The 20,531-nt window shown below is 34.0% G+C and overlaps 1 protein-coding gene across 2 annotated transcripts in view; it reads left to right on the forward strand.

The window, feature by feature from the left end:
- Positions 1–20,531, forward strand: part of Pik3c2g (phosphatidylinositol-4-phosphate 3-kinase catalytic subunit type 2 gamma) — a 330,538-nt gene that overhangs the window by 24,139 nt on the left and 285,868 nt on the right. For both annotated transcript variants that reach the window (XM_076852711.1, XM_076852712.1), the window contains exon 5: positions 13,802–13,904. In XM_076852711.1, coding sequence (XP_076708826.1) covers positions 13,802–13,904 — 103 coding nt within the window. The remainder of the gene's footprint in view (positions 1–13,801; positions 13,905–20,531) is intronic.

Consider the following 20,531-nt stretch of genomic DNA (forward strand, 5'->3'; position numbering starts at 1 on the left):
GGGGGAACCAGTCACCGGAAATATCTCCTCCGGAAAATCCCTCCTCCTACACTTCCCCAACCAATGGGAACTCTCGGGGAATCCCTGGGAATCCCCAGGAGAACTCCAAAGTAGCAACTAAGGCGGATAGTAATGCCTCGCCTGCCAATCAATACTGTTGGCAAAATGCCAGGGGCCATACAGACTCGGCCATGGCTCTCAGCAGCAAACACCAATCAAAAGTAAATAAATAAAGGAGTGAAAGAAATATCAATAGAATAAAGTAGGGGAAAAGGGAGAAGGAGGAGGAATGGAAAAGCCAGGCATGGGGATTGAAATCAAATTCCTTGCATGTATGATTTTGTCAAACTTAACACAAATACTATGTATAATTATAATGCTCTAATAAAAAATTAAAATAAGACAATATAAAAAGAGAATAATAGTAATTTATACTTATTCAGTACAAATCATTTTCTTTCTTTATATTGAGTAAGCAAAGTTTCATTAATGTTTTCATGAGATAGGTACTAAATTGCCACCTGTTACAAGTGCAAAATCTGAGGCTTGGTTCAAGGTCACACAGATAAGAAGGTTGAGTAAAGCCTGAATTCAGTCTAGGGTTTGACTGCCTGCATAGCCCTGGCTTTTAACTTCTAAACCTTATGGCAAAGGCACTTGAGTGGGACATAGAAACGGCAATAGTTCTAATACGAAAGTAGAGTTGGCAAGGATGGGGTACAAGGACCATAACAGTCTAATTCAAAACCTATTGAGCACCATACATGTAAAATATTTGGTTGATCACTGGGAATACAAGATTTATACATAACCCTTGCCCTCTTCCTTGCTGTGCAGTTATTACAATGCCTAATGTGAGTGTAATATTAATATTATATGTCAATGTACTTCAGAGCAGAGGAAAAAAAAAGATTAAGGGCAAGAATAAGAAAATGGCACTAAGAAAGGTCAATGGTCAACCTGTATTTAAAAGATAAATACTCAGGAAAGAAGTAAGTAATATGTGATAAGATCTCATTAGTCTTAGAATATATAAAATGAACTTATAATGTGGTTTTTAAATACAAGTATGAACAGAATTAAATAGGTTCTCTCAAGAATATGCAAAGCACAATTCAAGTAAAAAAAGAACATTTAAAGAGGTTAGCCTAACTAATAACAAACATGCAATTGAAACAATGAGATGTCATTTTTGCCTATCAAATTGTTAAAATACTTATCATGAAATTTAATGGAAAAATGTACATAATCTAAACAGCTGCTGGGAATGTGAATTGACACTGCAATTTCTGAAAGAATTTTGTCAAATATGTGTCCAAAACCTTCACTATAATTGCTATGTCAGAAATTTGGCTTCAAAAATATTTCTAAAAAATCATAACTACACAAAAAAACAGATATAAAGATATTTGGTATAGCATGATATTAAATGTAAAAAAGAAAATTGGGGGTCTAATACTTCAATAATACACTAGAATTCTGGAACATATATTATAAAACATAATTTAATAAATTTTAAAATAAAGCATAAATTTATAAACTACTTTAAAAAAATAGTATTATATGTGTTGTTATAAAACAATCATTGTAATTAATGAAAGTAAAATAGATACCTTTTCAAACCACCTTTTAAGATACCAATTTTATTGAAAAGATATATTTTTATTTAGAAGAAAATGAGATCCTACACACTAAAACGTTAGAGTCATTATACCTTGAAAAGATTTACAATAGAGATGATATTTAGTCATTTTTTATTTATGGAGTTTCCACCATAAGCATGACTTTGTTATCATTCAGTTAAAGAAATAAATTGTTTCTACTGGGGAAACACAAATGACAATGTGAATAATAACATAGGCTTTAATGGAATTAGAAGTAGTTTGGAGATCCTTCCTAAACATGTGAGAGACTGACAGGGCCAGAGATGAAGAAGTTGCAGGAGGCCTCACAGGAGGAGTGAAATCCAGGGATATTAACATGGTGAAATTAAAAAACTTGGTGAGTGAAAATGAGGGATTATGTGAGAGGCAGAGATAGAAGATGATGACCAGGTTCAATGGTAAGTCCAATGACAATAATATAGATCTGAAAGAAACAAATCTTTCGAGGATGCATGATAACTAGCCAAGTTTGAAATGCGTTAAGTAACTGAACACTGAAGGGATACTGAGAAACTAAGTCAGATTTTATGAAAATCAGCATAGGCTAGTGAGTCATTATTATTATTATTTTGTTATAATCTCTTCCATCCTCTTTAGTGCACACATATATATGTATGGAGACACAGATGTTTATAACAAAATATTTACTATGTAAAATATAAAATTAGATATTATGAATATTGTCCTATGTAATTTCATTCTAAAAAGGTCATTTAAAAAAAGGTTTGTGTTAATCCATTATAGCTGTATATACATTCAGGTTCATCTTCAATTAATCACACATGTATGGAATATAATTTTCTCCATTTCAGTCTGCAGTACTTCCTCTTTCATTCCTCTCTTCTCTCCCTGTTTGCCTTCCTCTACTCTACTGGTCTTCCTTCTATTAATTAATTTATTTTTTAATTGGTACACTCTAAATATACATATTGGTTGGAATTCATTGTGATTTATTTGTATATGTATATAGCATAATTTAGCTGATTTCATTCTGCAGTTCTTCCCTTTTCCCACCCTTTCTTCCTCCACTCTATTCCTTCTCTCTACTCCACTGATCTCCCTTCTATTTTCATTGGACCTCCCCCGACCCTTTATTTTCTTATTTTGTTATGCTTCAGCGTATGCAAGACAGCATTCAACCCTAGACTTTCTGAGTCTGGCTTATTTCACTTAGCATGATTTTTCTCCTGTTCCATCCATTTTCTCTTGTTCTGTCCATTGATTAAAACTCTACCACATTTTCTTTCTCCATTCATCTGTAGATGGGCACCTGGGCTGATTTTATATCTTGTCTATTGTAAATTGTGCTGCTATAAACATTAAAGTGATTCTTTTTCTATAGACTTCTGATTTTAGTTCTTTTGGATAAATACCAAGGAGTGAGATATCTGGGTCATATGGTGATTCCATTGCTAGTCTTTTGAGGGATCACCATACTTCTTTTCAAAGTGGTGGTACTACTGTGCAGTACCACCAACAATGCATGAGTGTACCTTTTCTCCACATCCTTGCCAAATTTATCATTATTTGTATTCTTGATAATCGCCTAAGTGGAGTGAAAAGAAATTCCAATGTTGTTTTGATTCGCATTTTTCTGATTGCTAGGGATGTTGAACATTTTTTCATATATTTGTTGGTCATTTGCATTTCTTCTTTTGAAAAGCGTCTGTTTAGTAATTTTTCCCATTTATTGACTTATTTCTTGATTATTTTTGGTGTTTTATTTGTGTTGTTGTTGTTGTTTTAGTTGTGGATGGACATGATACTTTTATTTTATTAATTTATATGTGGTTCTGAGGATCAAACCCAGTGCCTTACACATGTTAAGCAAGCAGGTTACCCTTGAGCCATAATCCCAGCCCCTGCGGTGGTTTTTTTTGTTCTTAATTTTTTGAGTTCTTTATATATTCTGGATATTAACCCCATGTTGAAGAAATACCTGGCAATTATTCTCTCCCATGATTTAGGCTCTCTGTTCATAATCTTAATCATTGCCTTTGCTGTGCAGAAGCTTTTTAATTTGATGCTCTCTCACATACTGCCTTTTGGTTTTATTTCTTGCACTTGTTAAGGAAGTTGGTTCCTTTGATATGTGAGAGTGTTTTCTTCTAGCCATTGCAAAGTTTCTAGTGTAATTCCTAGGTCTTTAATTCACTTCAAGTTGGCTTTTGTGCAGGGTGAAAGATGGGAATCTAGTTTCACTCACCTATATATAGTTTCCTTAGTACCATTTGTTTAAAAAGCTATTCTTTCTCCAACCTAAGTATCAGAATCTGCACAAGCAGATTCTAAAGATAATTTATCTCTCGCTTTTCCCATCTGTTAAATGGGAATAATAATATTTTCCTTGGAATGGATGGTATTACATGTGAATATTCTAGGCCTAAAATGCTTTTAATCAGTGAAATCGAGTAGTACTATTTTTAACTACTATTACTCTCATTTCCTTAAGCTTTCATGAGTTCATCAGAAATCCAATATCCTAAAAGAAGTATTACTTTTCTGGTTATTAAACACATATATTTTTATTGATATTCATTTGATTTTCATCCAGTCTGGATTAAATGGCAAATTCTCAAACTTTAAACTACTTGATTTCTTTCAGATAGTATATCTGTCTGTTAAAATAGCCACAATAAATATTTGTCAAACCAACCAAGCTTAGAGGATATAGCTGTAGGAGAAAAAAAGATTTCTTACCCATTGCTAGGTTCATGGCTGAAGCACTTATAGCCAAAGACAGATTAATAAGAAAAGAAGCTGTGTCCTTCAGAAATGAAGAGCCAAAGAAACATTGAGAACCAGGTGTTTTTACATTTAAATATGATGAAGACAGGACAGTCACAGGAAGAGTGTGTAAACAAAGAGGGTGGAATTTCAGAATGAGGATGGGAAGCAAGCAAAGGGGGCCTGTTTGTTCAGATTCTTATTGAAGACTTTGTCTGGGGGATAAGGATATGCCTTTCCTCAGGGTGTAGGGAGTGTGCCTTTGGAATGATGATTTTTGTGACCAGTTTCCTAGAAGTAGAGCAATGGGGAGGTGAGAGTGAGCTTATTCTGCTGCTGTTTCTTAAAATGCCAGGGTTTCATATTTTGGGATAGTGTGTCCTGAATCCCATTAAAGAGAAGTCCCTTTGTCATTCAAATTGAAATGCCAATCATAAGGGTGCTTTTTCCCCCCACAGCTTTGCTAATGGAATGTTTGTGGTTCTCTATTTTGTATTACCTAAGTTCTATTTTGTATTTTTATTGAATTGTCCTTTCTTTATCAAGTAGAATAGTATATAAAATCCTGAAAAAGAGGAACATGTAAATAAACATGACTATATATACATGTATATGTGCATATACAAATTACACATATATTTACATTCATACCAATAAACTAATGCAAGTGTCTCAGACTTTACTGTGTCATAAGAGTCGCCTGAGGATCTGTTCTGACTCATTTGATCTGTAGTGGCCTCAGAATTGGCATTTCCAACAGGCTTTTGGGTGAAGTCTATGTTACTGGGCCACAGCTCACCTTTTAAAGTAGCACAAGATTAAAAGCCAAGGATATAAAGGACCAGAATTTATATTCTCCTAAAGAAAAAATATTTGCCCACATTCCCAGAATAATGCATCATATAAAATTAAATCTAATCAACAAAGTAATTAAGATGTTTATACCTCATAACTTACTACAAAATAAGTAGTAAGCTCATGGAAAAACAAAATTCCATTTTTTCATATATCAACTATATTTTTGTAACCCATTTAACCCTCATCTTAATTTAGTATCAAAAACATTTTGTCTTAATTAAATATCCTGTAACTCTCTCATTGTCTGTTTTTTCTCTTCCTGCCCTCCCTCTGCCATGGCTCTTGCTCTGCTTCTTCCTATTAAGTGTATCTATAAAATCTACAAATACCAGGCACTCACTTTAACATTTTCTGCCTGGAACTCTCTTCAAAAATGACAAATTTCTGACTGATTCTACATTGAAATCATGGTATATTTACCAGGTAGTTAAAATATATCAAATATGATCTCATTAACTATTAGTATTCTCCTCAGAAAATGATTTATAAATAGAATTTTGAATGATATACTATTATGAACAGAGAGTAAACTCAAAATTAGAACAGAAAACAACAATTTTTATAGGCTCGTGGAAGCTTAATACTTTTTTTTAATATGAAGCACAGGATATGGAACTAGTAAATTAGAACCAGAATAGAGAGAACAGGGTCTATAATTAACAAATAGAGCACATACTTAGCATGCATGAGGTCCTGGGTTCCATTCCCAGCATCACAAAAAGAGAAAAAGAAAATAACAAATTCAAGAAATAATAGAGGAATAGAAATATCTGGTTCATTCAAAAAATATTAAAATCTTTTATTGTGCTCCTGCTTCTTAGTCCCAATTTAATTACCATGGCAAAGGGTATACTTGGTAATCCCATTTCTCATGATCTGTTTCAAAAGACTGATCCCACCATACTTGTCCAGGGGCAGGCTTGAGACAGCAAGTACAGAATTTTCTCTTTCCTCTCAGTTGCAGCACAAGAGGACTGGAGGTTGAGGGCTGTTCCCTGTAGTATTTCCCACATCTGCCTTCCTTCCAGAGAGTAACAGTAGTTACTTAGACTTGTAGCCATTTCACATGAGTTCTTTATCTTTCTTCATAAAGATATTTACAATATATAAACTATAATGCAATCTCATAATTTTATCACTTTTTCTCTAGCTCAATGATTACTAGGAATGCAGGTTTTTCAATTTCTCTCCCCTGGTCTATATAACGTAAGTAATTTCTTCTCTCAAAAATTTCCAATAAGTCTTACTTTATAATTCAGTTTTGAAATAATTCTTCTGATCATCTGCTGTGTGAAACAATAAATGTGCTATATTCAAAAGCTTAAGCTAAATAAACCATGACTGCATTGTCAGTAGTTAACCATAAATGCCTCATAAGGAGAAACTGAATATTCTTTCTTGAAAACTCTGGACCTTTATTTGCTTACAATGACCAGTTTTATATCCCTGATCCAAATGAAACAAAACTCCCTTTATTATGTAAGTGTTGCCAAGGAATATTAAATCTCAGAGTTATATATATATATATATATATATATATATATATATATATATAGAGAGAGAGAGAGAGAGAGAGAGAGAGAGAGGGGGGGGGGGTAATTTTTACATATATACATATTTTTTTTAAAGTGGACAGGAATGGTGGTACATGCCTGTAATTCCAGCAACTTAGAAGGCTGAAGCAGGAAGATCACAAATTCAAGGCCAACTTTAGCAAATTAGTAAGACCCTGTCCCAAAATAAAATAAAAAAGGACTGGAGAAGTTGCTTAGTGGTAGAGTGTTCCTGGGTTCAATCTCCAGTACTCCCCCCAATAAAAACGGAAAAGGAAGAAATCTTATGGTAACTAAAAACCTCAACTTAAAATAATCATACATTCTTAAATTTAGGTTAAGAAGCAAGAAGGCAGTATTGAATTCTTTATTTATCACGAGGAGTGATCACATCAATCTAGGTTATCTACCTGAGACTAAATTAAGAAGAGTGTTAAGTGGGTTACAAAAATATAGGAATATGGAGACATATTACTTTTCTTTCTCTCTCCCTCTTTCTCTCTCTCTCTCTCTCTCTCTCTCTCTCTCTCTCTCTCTCTTTAGGTGCTAGGGATTAAACCCAGAACTGCTTTACAACTGAACTACAACCCCAGCCCTTTTAATTTACATATTTACTTATTTATTTTTGAGATAGAATCTCACTAAATTGTTAATTGCTGGCCTTGAACTTTAGATCCTCCAGCCACAATGTCCCACTGGGATTATAGGCATGAGTCACCTGCCTGACTATATTACTTTTACTAGCAAGAGAAAGTACTCTCCAAAAGTTAAGTACCTTTAATTAAAAATTTAAAAGAATCTTTAGAAAAACTTTATTATTTAAATATAGTTTTAGTTAATCCTGCAATGATTTGTGTTCATTTGATCATTAAACATTTGGTTATATATTGGAATTTCCTTGTACTCAAAGTAGAAATCAAACTATTAATTACCAGTGAGGAAAAAAAACTAAGTATATACAACTTAAAGTAAGAGATTATGTACATTGACAGTAAAGAATGGGTTGTATATATTCTTTTGAGGGTTTCCCTGAGGGCAGGTGGGGTTGTCTTCTCCCCCCACCCCCCAATGAAGTTAAAACTTTCATTTAGCAAACTTGAAAAACTGGACAATTTTACCACATTTAGAGCAATCTAAGACTTCAAATTATAAACTAATCTGTTGTAAGTTTTTGGACTTACTTTGAATACTCCTCCACTTTTAAAATCCCTGGATCATGTGGGAAGATAGAAGGAACCTGGCATAACTTTGGGCTTTCACACACGGTTCAGAAAGTACAATCTGTTAATCAATCACTCATTAAGAGGTGTACTTTTAAGACTTTCGATCTCCTTCAAAGTGTTTATCGTAGCATTTCAAAATTAACTGTGATGTCTGTCTCTAATAGAAAGCTAACAACAAAACACCGCACAAATTTACAGTTAGTTTTCATTCAATAACTCTGTGTTAGAACAAATGTGCTCTATATGTGGATACTCTATATGTTTTTCTTTTGAGAACAACACTCCAAAGAAAAAGCTTGTAATAGATAAAGATAGTTTATTATTAAGTCACATTTAGTAAATATAGCATATTTCATACCTAGGTTTTCTAAAAAGCTTAATTTGCAAACACTATTACTAGACAGACTTGATAAAGAGAAGCACAAAGATGTTGTACAATTTTCCCAAGGAGACATGGCAAAGCAGACTTGAGTGTAATAGGTACAGCATTTAATTTCATTATATCTAGAACTATAGTCTGCAGCTATCAAGTTATTTTGTTCCTTAAAAGAATTGTTTTTTAAAGTTAGTAATTTCTACGTACCCTCCAAAATTTGGAATTAATTAAAATTTAAATAGCCTAGTGTTCTAATTTCTCTAAATTAAGAAAAAGTTTAACTAAAGAATTTTTGAGTTACATATTATTTAAAATTAGCCAATATCATCTTAATAAGCTGAAATGTGCCATTTTATTCTGTTCCTTTTTTAATATTTTTTAAATTTTAGTTTGTTATATATGACAACAGAATGCTTTACAACTTATATAATACATATAGAGCACAATTTTTCATATCTCTGGTTGTACACAAAGTAGAGTCATATCCTTGGTATCTTCATATATGTACTTAGGGTAATGACGACGATCGCATTCCACCATCTGTAAAGGTTGTGGAATATTTCTCCTCTGGAGTGCTTATAGGAAAGATAATGAAACCTTGAGATGGAATAAAATTTCTATTTTTAATTTCCTGTGTTGGTATCATTATTACATTTTTTTTCATATCATACCCAAGAAGAGCTTCTTAGAGCTCAGGACTTATTTTTTTCAGAGGATGCAGGGTTCCAGCATCTCTGTTGAGTTTTTCTTACTGATTCTGTCTTAGTTAACTTCATTTATATAGATTATTGTGCTACTACTTACTTAATTGCTTTGACTGCATGGAGTCATAGAAAAGGCATTGCAAACTTGAGACATGCTATAAAACATTTCTTCTGGATTAAGAAAACCTCTTTCATTCATATATTCAATTTAATCTTATTTTCAAATTAAAAATATATGTGTTCTATGTAAAAAGGAATATAACCATATTTAAGTGAGGAAGCATGATTGTTTATTGCCTTTTATAGGCTGCTTTAAGAAAAACGGAGCATTTGAGAGGAAAGGTTTAGAACTCCTTGGTCCAGTTCCCTCTTGAATAATGACTGTTGATGTCATAGATGGTCTCTGTTCAAGAGCATTATCCATCTCTACTAACTACAAGCCCTGGATTTATAATTCAACTTCTTTCTGTCTCTCCAAGTAATGAAGTTTAACTTTTCCTATCCATTGTTCCCCTGAAAGCAAAATAACAATAAACTTGAGTAGTTTGGGCATCAGAAACCACATACCACTAATCTTTATCTGTGCTGAGTCAACTCCAAATACCACTTTGAGCATAAAATATGGGACTGTTTTATTTGTTACAAAGACCAGCTTACTAAATTAAAAGATATTATTAGGGCTGGGGGTTATGGCTCAAGCCGTAGCGCCGCTCGCCTGGCATGCGTGGGGCACTGGGTTCGATCCTCAGCACCACATAAAAATAAAATAAATAAAATAAAATAAAATAAAGATGTTATGTCCACTGAAAACTAAAAAATAAATACTAAAAAATTCTCTCTCTCTCTCTCTCTCTTAAAACAAAGATATTGTAGATGTATTGTCACAGAAATTTTAAATTAGCAAAAAAATGCCAAATGAATATATGTTTGCCTGTATGCATAAGTGTGCACATACCACTTAAAAAATGCCCTGTAAAGTACTATACTAGCATTACCATTTTGTTATATTTGTTTATTTCTTTTCTCTTTCCCCCTTTCTTTTTCTTTCCTTTCCTTTTTCTTCTCTCCTCTCTTCTCCTTTCCTCTCTTGTCCTCTCCTTTCTCACAATCAATCTCTCTCTTTCCCTCTCACAATCAATCAATCTCTCTCTGTCTCTCTGTCTCTCTCTGTCTCTCTCTCTCTCTCTCTCTCTCTCTCTCTCTCTCTCTCTCTCTGCCTCATGCATGTCAGGCAAGAGGTCTATCACTGGCACCCGCAACCCCCCTTACCTGTATTCCTGACCTATTTATAATAAGTATTAAATTCATAATTACTGAATTTTCTTTAAAAATATCTTAAAAAGCTGACAGACATTTTGGTTCTCAATATTCTTACAGTCAAATTACAATAGTCTTTTTCTATACATGACATTAATATTTCACTACATACCTCTGTGGCTACTCCTTACATATAAATGAAGAACATTTGACCCTGTTATCCTATGAAATGAAGATATATTTATTCCAGTGAAAAAGCCTGCTCATAAATTTGTGTTTAGAAGGAGTGCCTAGGGTGGTGAAAATTAATATTCATAGATTGGGCATTATCTAGAAAGGTTTTTTTTTTAACCTTAAGAAAGATGTGAGTATTTGCATATCTGTTTTTTTTTTTTTGGTGTTAAGATTATCGATCTCTCTTTATTGCCAAAGAAATACTTTTAAATAGCATGAGTAATGTATGAATAGGAAATAGAGACAATTATGTATAAGCACCCTTTTAGTGTTCATCTTAAATGACAAGTATACTCATAACAGTTCCTAAGATAGTAAATAGCAGAGGTGGAATAAAATATTTGTTGAGAGAATAATAAATGTACAGAAATCTTGATGTGCAAGTATATATTAAGAAAAAAACCTAAACCTAAACTTTTGATTGTATCATAGATTCAGTTTATTGAACAGTTTAATTTTACACATAATTATCAAAGAAAACATACTGAGCACACTGACTTGAAATCTGAGTGTACAATCTGAACTAGATAATTCCAGTGTTCATTTCATAAGTGTATAAAACCACATGTGTTCAAACCCTTCTTCCCACACTGTCAAGCTTTGCATTTCTTTGTCTTGATATTGTATCCTTTCCTCCTATCCCCTTTGAGACCCAGATTCCTGTTATGCTTTGGATCTGGAATGTCACCCAAAGTCTCGTGTATTGAAAGCATGATCTCCAGTGCAATCATGTTCAGAGATGGGGCTTTAAGGAAATGATTGGATCTTGAGGTATCTAACCTCATTAGTGGATGAATCTATATGTAAGCTTTTTGTTGCTGTGAATGAAATAGCTGACAAGAACAACTTAGAGGATGGAAAGTATATCTTAGCCCCTGGTTTCAGAGATTTACTCCATGATTAACTGTCTCCATTGCTCTGGCCCATAAGTGAGGTACAACATCATGGCAGAAGGTCATGGCAGAGGAGTTTCTGCTTACCTTAGGGCAGCCAGACAGCAAAGAGAGTAAGGGGAAGTGACTGCAAGGAAGACAAATCTTTCCAGGGCATGTCTCCAGTGACCTATCCCCTGCCACCATACACCACCTGCCTTTGGGTACCACAAATTCAGTCCATTCAAACTAGAACGGACTGATTAGGTCATAACTGTCATAATCTAAACATTTACCCCTAAATATTAGTGCATTAACACAGAGCTTGGGGGATAACACCTTATATCCAAACCATAACAATCCATTTGGTGGATTAATAATTTGAATGGACTACTAAAAGGTGGTAGAAACAGCAGACAGTTGAGTCATGATTGGAGGAATGGGTATGCTCTTAGAGACCATATCGACCATATCTTGTCCTTAGATCCTTCCTCTTCCTCTTTCTCTTTCTCTACTCTCTGGCTGCCATAAGCTGAGTAGCTTTCCTCTGCCAAATCCATTTGTCATGATATTCTGCCTCTCCTCAGGCCCAAAGCAATGGGGCCAGCCAACCATGGACTGAAACCTTTGAAACCATGAAAGAAAACAAATCTTTCCTCCTTTAAGTTGTTGATGTCAGGTATTTTGGTCACAGCTTCAAAAAGCTGACTAACACATCGCCTGAAACACAAATATATTTTTCTCCATTTTCTCATTAGATTAGACATCATACCACCCTCCTATCTCGTCTTTAATGCTTTTTTTCTCTCTTCATTTTAATTTTCTCTTGCATTGTACAATTCAACGGACCTATTATGTGGGTTACCTATTAGTTTTAAATTTTCTACTAGCCATAATAAGAAATAGAAAAAGAAACAAGCCACAATATATTTATTATTTAACTCAATATAGCTGAAATATTTTTCAATATGTAATTAAATGGAAGTTTTTGAGATGTTTCAAACTATTGTTTGTGATGATTCTTTAAAATCCAGTGAGTAATTTACACTTTTAGTACATGTTAATTCAGACTAGCCTCAGTGCAATTGATCTGTAGTCACATGTGTCTAAATAGCTTCTATGCTGGCCAGTGTAGCTTTAGATCAGTAAGATAATATATTTAATATAAATCTATAGTAATATAGAAGTTAGGTATTAAGAATAAAAATTGTGTTGACTGGGGTTGTGGCCCAGTGGTAGAGCGCTTGCCTCACATGTGCGAGACCCTGGGTTCGATCCTCAGCACCCCATAAAAATAAATAAGTGAAATAAAGATATTGTGTCCAACTACAACTAAAAATAAATAAATATTTTAAAAAAGAATAAAAATTATCAAATTTTTATTACTGTGCTAGGAATAAGAGTCCCACATATTTATTTAAATTATTACATTAAGGACCTCAAACTTCCAGTATGATATCTTTTTCTCCTGAAATCCTTCCCATATTTAGCCAAGATACTTTGAATAAAATGTATTAATAATACACATTTTTCTGAATAACAAGAGTTGGAGATGTAAAGGTTGAAAGCAATAAAGGAGACTACACAGCAAAAACCCTTCATTTCACAGAAAAATCCTTCAGACTTTGTTTAACATGGTATGTTGCAAAAGAGCCATTTGTTGTGATCACTATGCACTTTGGACTTGGCAAATATTTAGGGGCAAAAAACAGAGAGGAAAAGAAAATATAATTACGCCATTAGAAATTCTGAAATATGAAGGGATTTTTTCCTGCTTAATTTTCTTGTCAAACCTTTGATGTAGACATTAATTTCTCAAACCCAAAGAGGACAGTATTGCATTTCAGATAGTTTTAGTTCACTTAGCCTGCCTAAGGTCACAGAGCTAGTCCACATGTCTCCAAAGCCATCAAATTTCTACTACTCAACTCTGCTCCCTTCATACAATGGTCCAGCACATAGATACTGTGGCATCACTTAGAGGCCCCCAGAAGCATGTGGCCCTCAGTTTTGAGATTGCTACATAAATAATTTTGTAAATTATTCTTTATTATAGTTTACTGTAACCATCTTAAGTGTATTTAATCATTTTCTAATTTATTAATGCATTTTTAAAAATTACAATATGCTGCTGCACTTAATCTATGTAGATATAATCCCCCCTCATTATATTCATTCACACACAGACATACACACACACACTCTCAGTTTACTCTTACCAGACTTTACCAGAATAAGTTCCAAAAATAAAAAGGAAATGAAGACAAGGAAGAAAACACACACTTGAGGGTATTGTAGGAGGATGTGATTGTGTTCATTTTTTTCTTCTTCAGTGATCACTGTTTGGGGAGCCACAGAATGTTTCAGAAAGATAAATCAGTTATTCAACTTCAGCTACAGAAAAATAGGGAAGCTCCAGGAAAGTTATCACGAAAGGTAAGACTCCTTTGCATTGATTTTCATTAACAAACTGATACACTTTAGGACAACGTTCCTGTCTTTATGGCTTCCTGCCAATTCAGAAACACCTGACTTAATGAATACATGTTTATCTGAATATAGTATTGAAATATTCTGAAAACTTTATCTGCATGCCTGTTAATTTAGACCAAGACAATAACATGAATGCATTACTGCATTTTTAGTGTTTGGGACTGAATGTTTGTTCCCCCCACCTCCAGATCCCTGTATTGAAAGCCTACTCCTTCAGTTGTATAGAATTAGGAGGCTGGGACTTTGAGAGGTAATTAGATTAGATGAGGTCATGAGAGAAGGGTTCTTGGGATATTAGTGCCCTTTTAAGAAGAGATGAGATACTTGCTTTCTGTTTCTTTTTTCTTTCCCCTATGTGAGGACACAGCAACAAGGCTGTTTTCTATAACCCAGGAAGAGAACTTCACCCAAGCTTGAAACTCCTGGTCTCCAGAACTATAAGAAATTCGTGTCTGTCATTTAAACCTTCTAGTCTATGGAAAGATTTTCTTATAACAATCCAAGCTAAGACACTCAGAATAGTAAATAAATTGGTCTCAGAAAAGTTATTGATGAGAAACTTACTAAATTTTATAACTTGGTAAGTCATAATTATAGCTTACATCCATATACTGAGAAGTAAAAGGAATAGAAAATGTAAAGAAGAAACTACTGAAGGCAGAATAATAACACAACTACTGTTCATTTGAAAACTATTTATGTCCCTAACTTAAATCAGGACAAATTAATATTCACACCATATATAATAAAACTACCTAGAAGGAGATTACTGTGCTTTAATGACACTATTTCATGTGGTTAGATGATAATTTTATTCTCTGTGTGATGTCTTAAGTTACTTCCAAACCAAATTGCACAGTATGCGGTGAACTTTGATTTTTCGGCAGTTTTTATCTGTAGAATCTTCCAATTACCTGCTTTAAGCAAAAAATCCTATCACCTTGTCATTTCCATCAGATAACAGATTTCTAGTGCATGATTCTTTTTTTCTATTATGAGGTGTTTCATCATAAAAAATGTCAGGTGGTATATTGAGTTGTAATATGTCTATATGGAATATAACATAATGAGGCCAAAAGAGAATTGTTTAGAAATATCTTTTGGATCTGGTTCTCAACTTGGCCGCTGTTGACAGCTCTAGGGCTATGCATCTGAAATTTTCACAAAGAAACATTATGAAGTGCAACTAATATCGTCAGAATTAATAAACTTAAATTCTTCAAATTACCCTCAGTGTTGCAGAAAAAGCTGAATCATCATATTTCATTGCATCATGAAGGAAGAAGAGAAAATAAATACGATTCTAATTTGTATGTTGCTAAAAATAATTTATCTCATTGGTGTAGTAATTTACAAATCACTGACATTTTAGTCTCATATAAATTAAGGTTTATTTTAAAATCCATATTATTCTACCACTCTGATAAAATATGAATAAATAAAATATGAGCCTATATTTTATGTGTGAGACTCTTAACATTCCTATCACATTTAATCTTAACAATTCTGTGAGGCAAACACCACTGAAAACAAGGAAGCAGAATCCTAGGGAGCCCCTCTGACTTTCCCAAGATAACAGTCATGGAATTGACATGGAAAGGAGCTTGGATATTCTACCAACTTATGTGGCAACTTCATTTAGAATCTGCACACTAATATCAAAGATTTTGTATATAATTTTTACAGTAATTTTATATTTTGTTTTGCTTTCCACAGCCTTGTTCATATACTTCAAAGTCTGGGGCATGATAGGTGCTTAATAATAGCTAAATACTAAGCATATATTAGGTGCCAGGCACTGTTCTCAGTGCTAAAGATGATAAAAGTGCCAAAAGAAGGTAACAAATACTCTAATTTCCCTATCAGATAAATTAAAAGTGCTTAAAAAGTTAAGAAATGAATTAAAAGGTTCAAAATTCTCATAGCCAGTAAATAAGAAAAAATGGGATTTGAGCAAAAGCAGTCTGTCACTCATTTATTCTTTGGCTGAGAAGAAGCTTTTTAGTTTTAATCCATCCCATTTATTGATTCTTGATTTTAATTCTTGTGCTATAGGAATTTTATTAAGGAAGTTGGGGCCTAATCCCACATGATGAAGATTTGGGCCTACTTTTTCTTTTAATAGGCACAGTATCTCTGGTTTAATTCTTAGGTCTTTGATCTACTTGTGTTGAGTTTTGTGCATAGTGAGAGATAGGAGTTTAATTTCATTTTGTTGCATATGGATTTCCAGTTTTCCCGGCACCATTTGTTGAAGAGGCCCCCTTTTCTACAATGTATGTTTTTGGAGCCTTTGTCTAATATAACTGTAATTGTGTGGGTTAGTCTCTGTGTCCTCTATTCTGTAGCATTGGTCTACCAGTCTATTTTGGTGCCAACACCATGTTGTTTTTGTTACTATTGCTCTGTGGTATACTTTAATTCAGGTATAGTGATGCCACCTGCTTCACTCTTCTTGCTCAAGATTGCTTTAGCTATTCTGGGTCTCTTATTTTTCCAGATGAATTTCGTGACTTCTTTTTCTATTTCAATGAGGAATGTTATTGGGATTTTTATTCGAATTGCATTAAATCTGTATAGTGTTTATGGTAATATGGTCATTTGACAATATTAATTCTGCCTATCCAGGAACAACAGAGATCTTTCCATCTTCTAAGGTCTTCTTTAATTTCTTTCTATAGCATTCTGTAGTTTTTGTTGGAGAAGTCTTTCACTTATTTCGTTAGGTTGATTCCCAAGTTTGTTTGTTTTTAGGCAATTGTAAATGGGGTAGTTTTCTCATTCCCTTTCTGAGGATTTGTCACTGATATACAAAAATGCCTTTGATTTATGGGTGTTGATTTTGTATCCTGCTACTTTGCTGAATTCATTTACTAGTTCTAGAAGTTTTCCAGTGGAATTTTTGGGTCTTCTAGATATAGAATCATTGTCAGCAAATAGTGCTAATTTGAGTTATCTTCCCATCCGCATCCCTTTAATTTCTTTTATATGTTTAATTGCTCTGGCTAGTGTTTTAAGAACTATGTTTAGTAGAAGTGGTGAAAGAGGGCATCCCTGTATTGTTCCAGTTTTTAGAGGGAATGCTTTCAATTTTTCTCCATTTAGAATGATGTTGGCCTGAGGCTTAGCATACATAGCTTTTGTGATGTTGAAATATGTTCCTATTATCCCTAGTTTTTCTAGTGTTTAGGTGAAGTGAATAGAGAGCCTACATCTTGGGAGCAAATTTTTACCACTCACACATCAGATAGAACACTAATCTCTAGGGTATATAAAGAATACAAAAAGCTAAACACCAAAAAAAAAAAAAAAAAAACAAATAGCCTAATCAATAAATGGGCCAAGGAACTGAGTAGACACCTCTCAGAAGATGATATATAATCAATCAACAAATATGTGAATACATGTTCAACAGCTCTAGCAATTAGAGAAATGCAGATCAAAACTACTCTAAGATTTTATCTCACTCCAGTCAGAATGGCAGCTATCAATAATACAAACAATAATAAATGTTGGTGAGGATGCGGAGGAAAAGCACACTCATACATTGCTGGTGGGACTGCAAATTAGTGTAGCCAATATGGATAGCAATATGGAGATTCATTGGAAAGCTGGGAATCGAACCACCATTTGACCCAGCTATCCCACTCCTTGGTTTATACCCAAAGAACTTAAAAGCAGCATACTATAGGGACACAGCCACATCAATGTTTATAGTAGCACAATTCACAATAGCTGAACTGTGGAACCAACCTAGTTGCCCTTCAGTAGATGAATGGATAAAGAAACTGTGGTACATATACACAATGGAATATTACTCAGTAATAAAAGAGAATAAAATCATGGAATTTTCAGGTAAATGGATAGTTAGAGAATATAATGTTAAGTGAAGTTAGTCAATCCCAGAAAACCAAACGCAGTATATTTTCTCTGATATTAGGAGGCTGATTCATAGGTTGGTAGGGGGAGCATGGGAGAATTAGACGAACTCTAGATAGGACAAAGGGGTGGGAGGGAAACGGAAGGGGGATGGGGATAAAAGAGATGGTGGAATGAGATGGATATCATTACCCTAAGTACATGAATGAAGACATGAATGGTGTGGATATACTTTTTATACAACCAGAGTTAGGAAAAATTGTGCTGTATATGTGATATATGAATTGTAATGAATTCTGCTGTATATGTAACAAATTAGAATTAAAAATAAACAAACAAAAAAGTAGTACGTCATAAAATTTTCAGTGTCATCCAATCCAGTGTCTTTGAGTTCTTGTCATTGCCACCATTGTCATTATGTGCAAGGACAAGCACAAAGTCATCATTGAGTATATAGTATGTATCTGTAACCCAAAGGGCCTGTTCTAATGTGTCATTTTAATCATAGAGATCATTTAGTTACATGCTTCTTTTTTCATCGTAACTTTGCTAGTAACCATCTCTCTACTTCATATAATAAATAACATCAACTCTTGGATGAAACAAGAACTTATAAACAGAAAAAATACATGCCTTTTTTTTATTCACAACTTTTCCTAGCACTGACTGCAGCTGTGATTTAAAATTTTATCATATGCCTAAAGGCAAAGGAATTTGTGTGCTTTCCATTCATATAATAAGTAGTTAGTGTGTGATTTCTATGTACTAGGCTCTGCACGAGTGACTAGAATAGTAGACAAATATCAACCAAGTCTCAACCAGGAGAACCAGCTGGCCCCCATTCCAAATTAAAGAGCAATGCAAACTTTACATAGGATAAAAGAAAGGTACTCCATGTCTTCATTTTCCAAATCTTGACTCTTTTTAAATTTTTTTTCATAATCACATTCCAAAGTAGAATACATTTTTACAATAATTTATTGTAAAATATTGTATTGTAGAATACAATAGTTTATTTTTTCATCAAACAAATAATAATTAAGCACCTATCATGTGGTAGAAATTATTCTAAACACTGCCTACACAAAGACAAGGCATATTGGTACCTTCTTTAAAATTTATGTTCACATCCTAGTAGAGAGAATTAAAAAATACACACACACACACACACACACACACATACACACACACACACACACTCACACACACATATATAATGAAGTTCAACAAAGATATGTCCTTCAAAAGAAAATGTATCTATACCTTGAGAAGCAGCTATAGGGACAAACTGATAGAAACTAATATGAAGGATTGGCAGTGGAAATTGTTTTTATGTCTAAATTTTAAAGTACATAGTCCTAGCTCTGACCATTTGAAATGAGGAATATTAAATTTATTAATTTGGCATCTTGTTTCAAGAAATAACTCTGGTCTCATGTTGCCCGTTTCAAATGTTCACTCTTAGGAAAATTATTCAATAATCTGCACCTTAATTTTTATCTAAAATTATAAATAATAAGTATTATTTAGCCAATGTGGCTATTAGGGGAACTCAACTGAGAAGTATAAGTGAGGAGCTTAGGTCTGTGTCTGACCTTGGTAGGATTACATAGTATTAGCTATTGATGTCATAGAATTAAGGTGACAGACAATATTATATTTCAGTCATTTACTAGTGAAAATTTTAAAGCCTTATTAAAACTAGTTTGCATTTAAACATTTAAAAACCTGTGAAAATATTGAGAGAATATGGGCATTGATATGCTATCTCAGAATAATGTGTACATCACAGTATCACTTGTTAGCTTTGTGTTGCAATTAAAAAAATCCCTGAGACAATCAACTTATGAAGTGAATTGTTTCACAATTTTGGAGGTTTCAGTACATGATCCATTATCCCAGTTGCTTTAGAGCCTGTGGTAAGGCAGCACATCATGGTAGGAGTGCATGCAGAGCAAAGCCATGTACCTTATCATGAACCAAAAAGCAAAAGGAAAAAGTGAGGAAGAGATGGAGACCTCAAAATCCCCTTTAAGGGCATTCCTCTTGTGACCAAACGACCTCCCACTATGCCCCGCTCTTAAAGATTCCCCCACATCCCGATTATATGACCCTGGGAACCAAGCTTTACTACATGGGCCTTTGGAGGACACTAAAAATCCAAATTGTAGCATTCTGCCGCTGTTCGCTAAGGGTTATGACTATCTTACAGTGCAAGATGTCTTTAGTCCGTCTCCAGGAATCCTCAAAATCTTAATTGTTCCAGCATTGCTCAAGAGTTGAAATCCAAAGTCTTCTTCAAGACTAAAGGAAAATTCAGCTGTGAGCCCCTGTGAGAAATCAAAACACAAGTAACATACTTTCAAGATACAATGATGGGACAGGGCACAGGGTAAATATTACCATTGAAAAGTATGGAATAGGGGAAGAGAAAAGAATTGTCACAAATCAACACCAAAACCCAGTAGGGCAAACATTAAGTCCTGAATCTTCATGCCCAATATGGAGGACAAACTGTGGTGGGATATGGGATTCCACCAATACGGCCTTGCTTGTGTTCACCCACAGTGGTACTCTTTTAGGAAAACTTTTGCATACTCCCTGGAGCTTTCCTCAGCAGGCACTGCTCAATGCTGGTATCTCTACCTTTCAGGGTCTACACTATAGCTTTTTGGATGCACTCCCATAGCT

The sequence above is a fragment of the Callospermophilus lateralis genome, chromosome 4, assembly GCF_048772815.1.
Source record: "Callospermophilus lateralis isolate mCalLat2 chromosome 4, mCalLat2.hap1, whole genome shotgun sequence".
NCBI lineage: Eukaryota > Metazoa > Chordata > Mammalia > Rodentia > Sciuridae > Callospermophilus > Callospermophilus lateralis.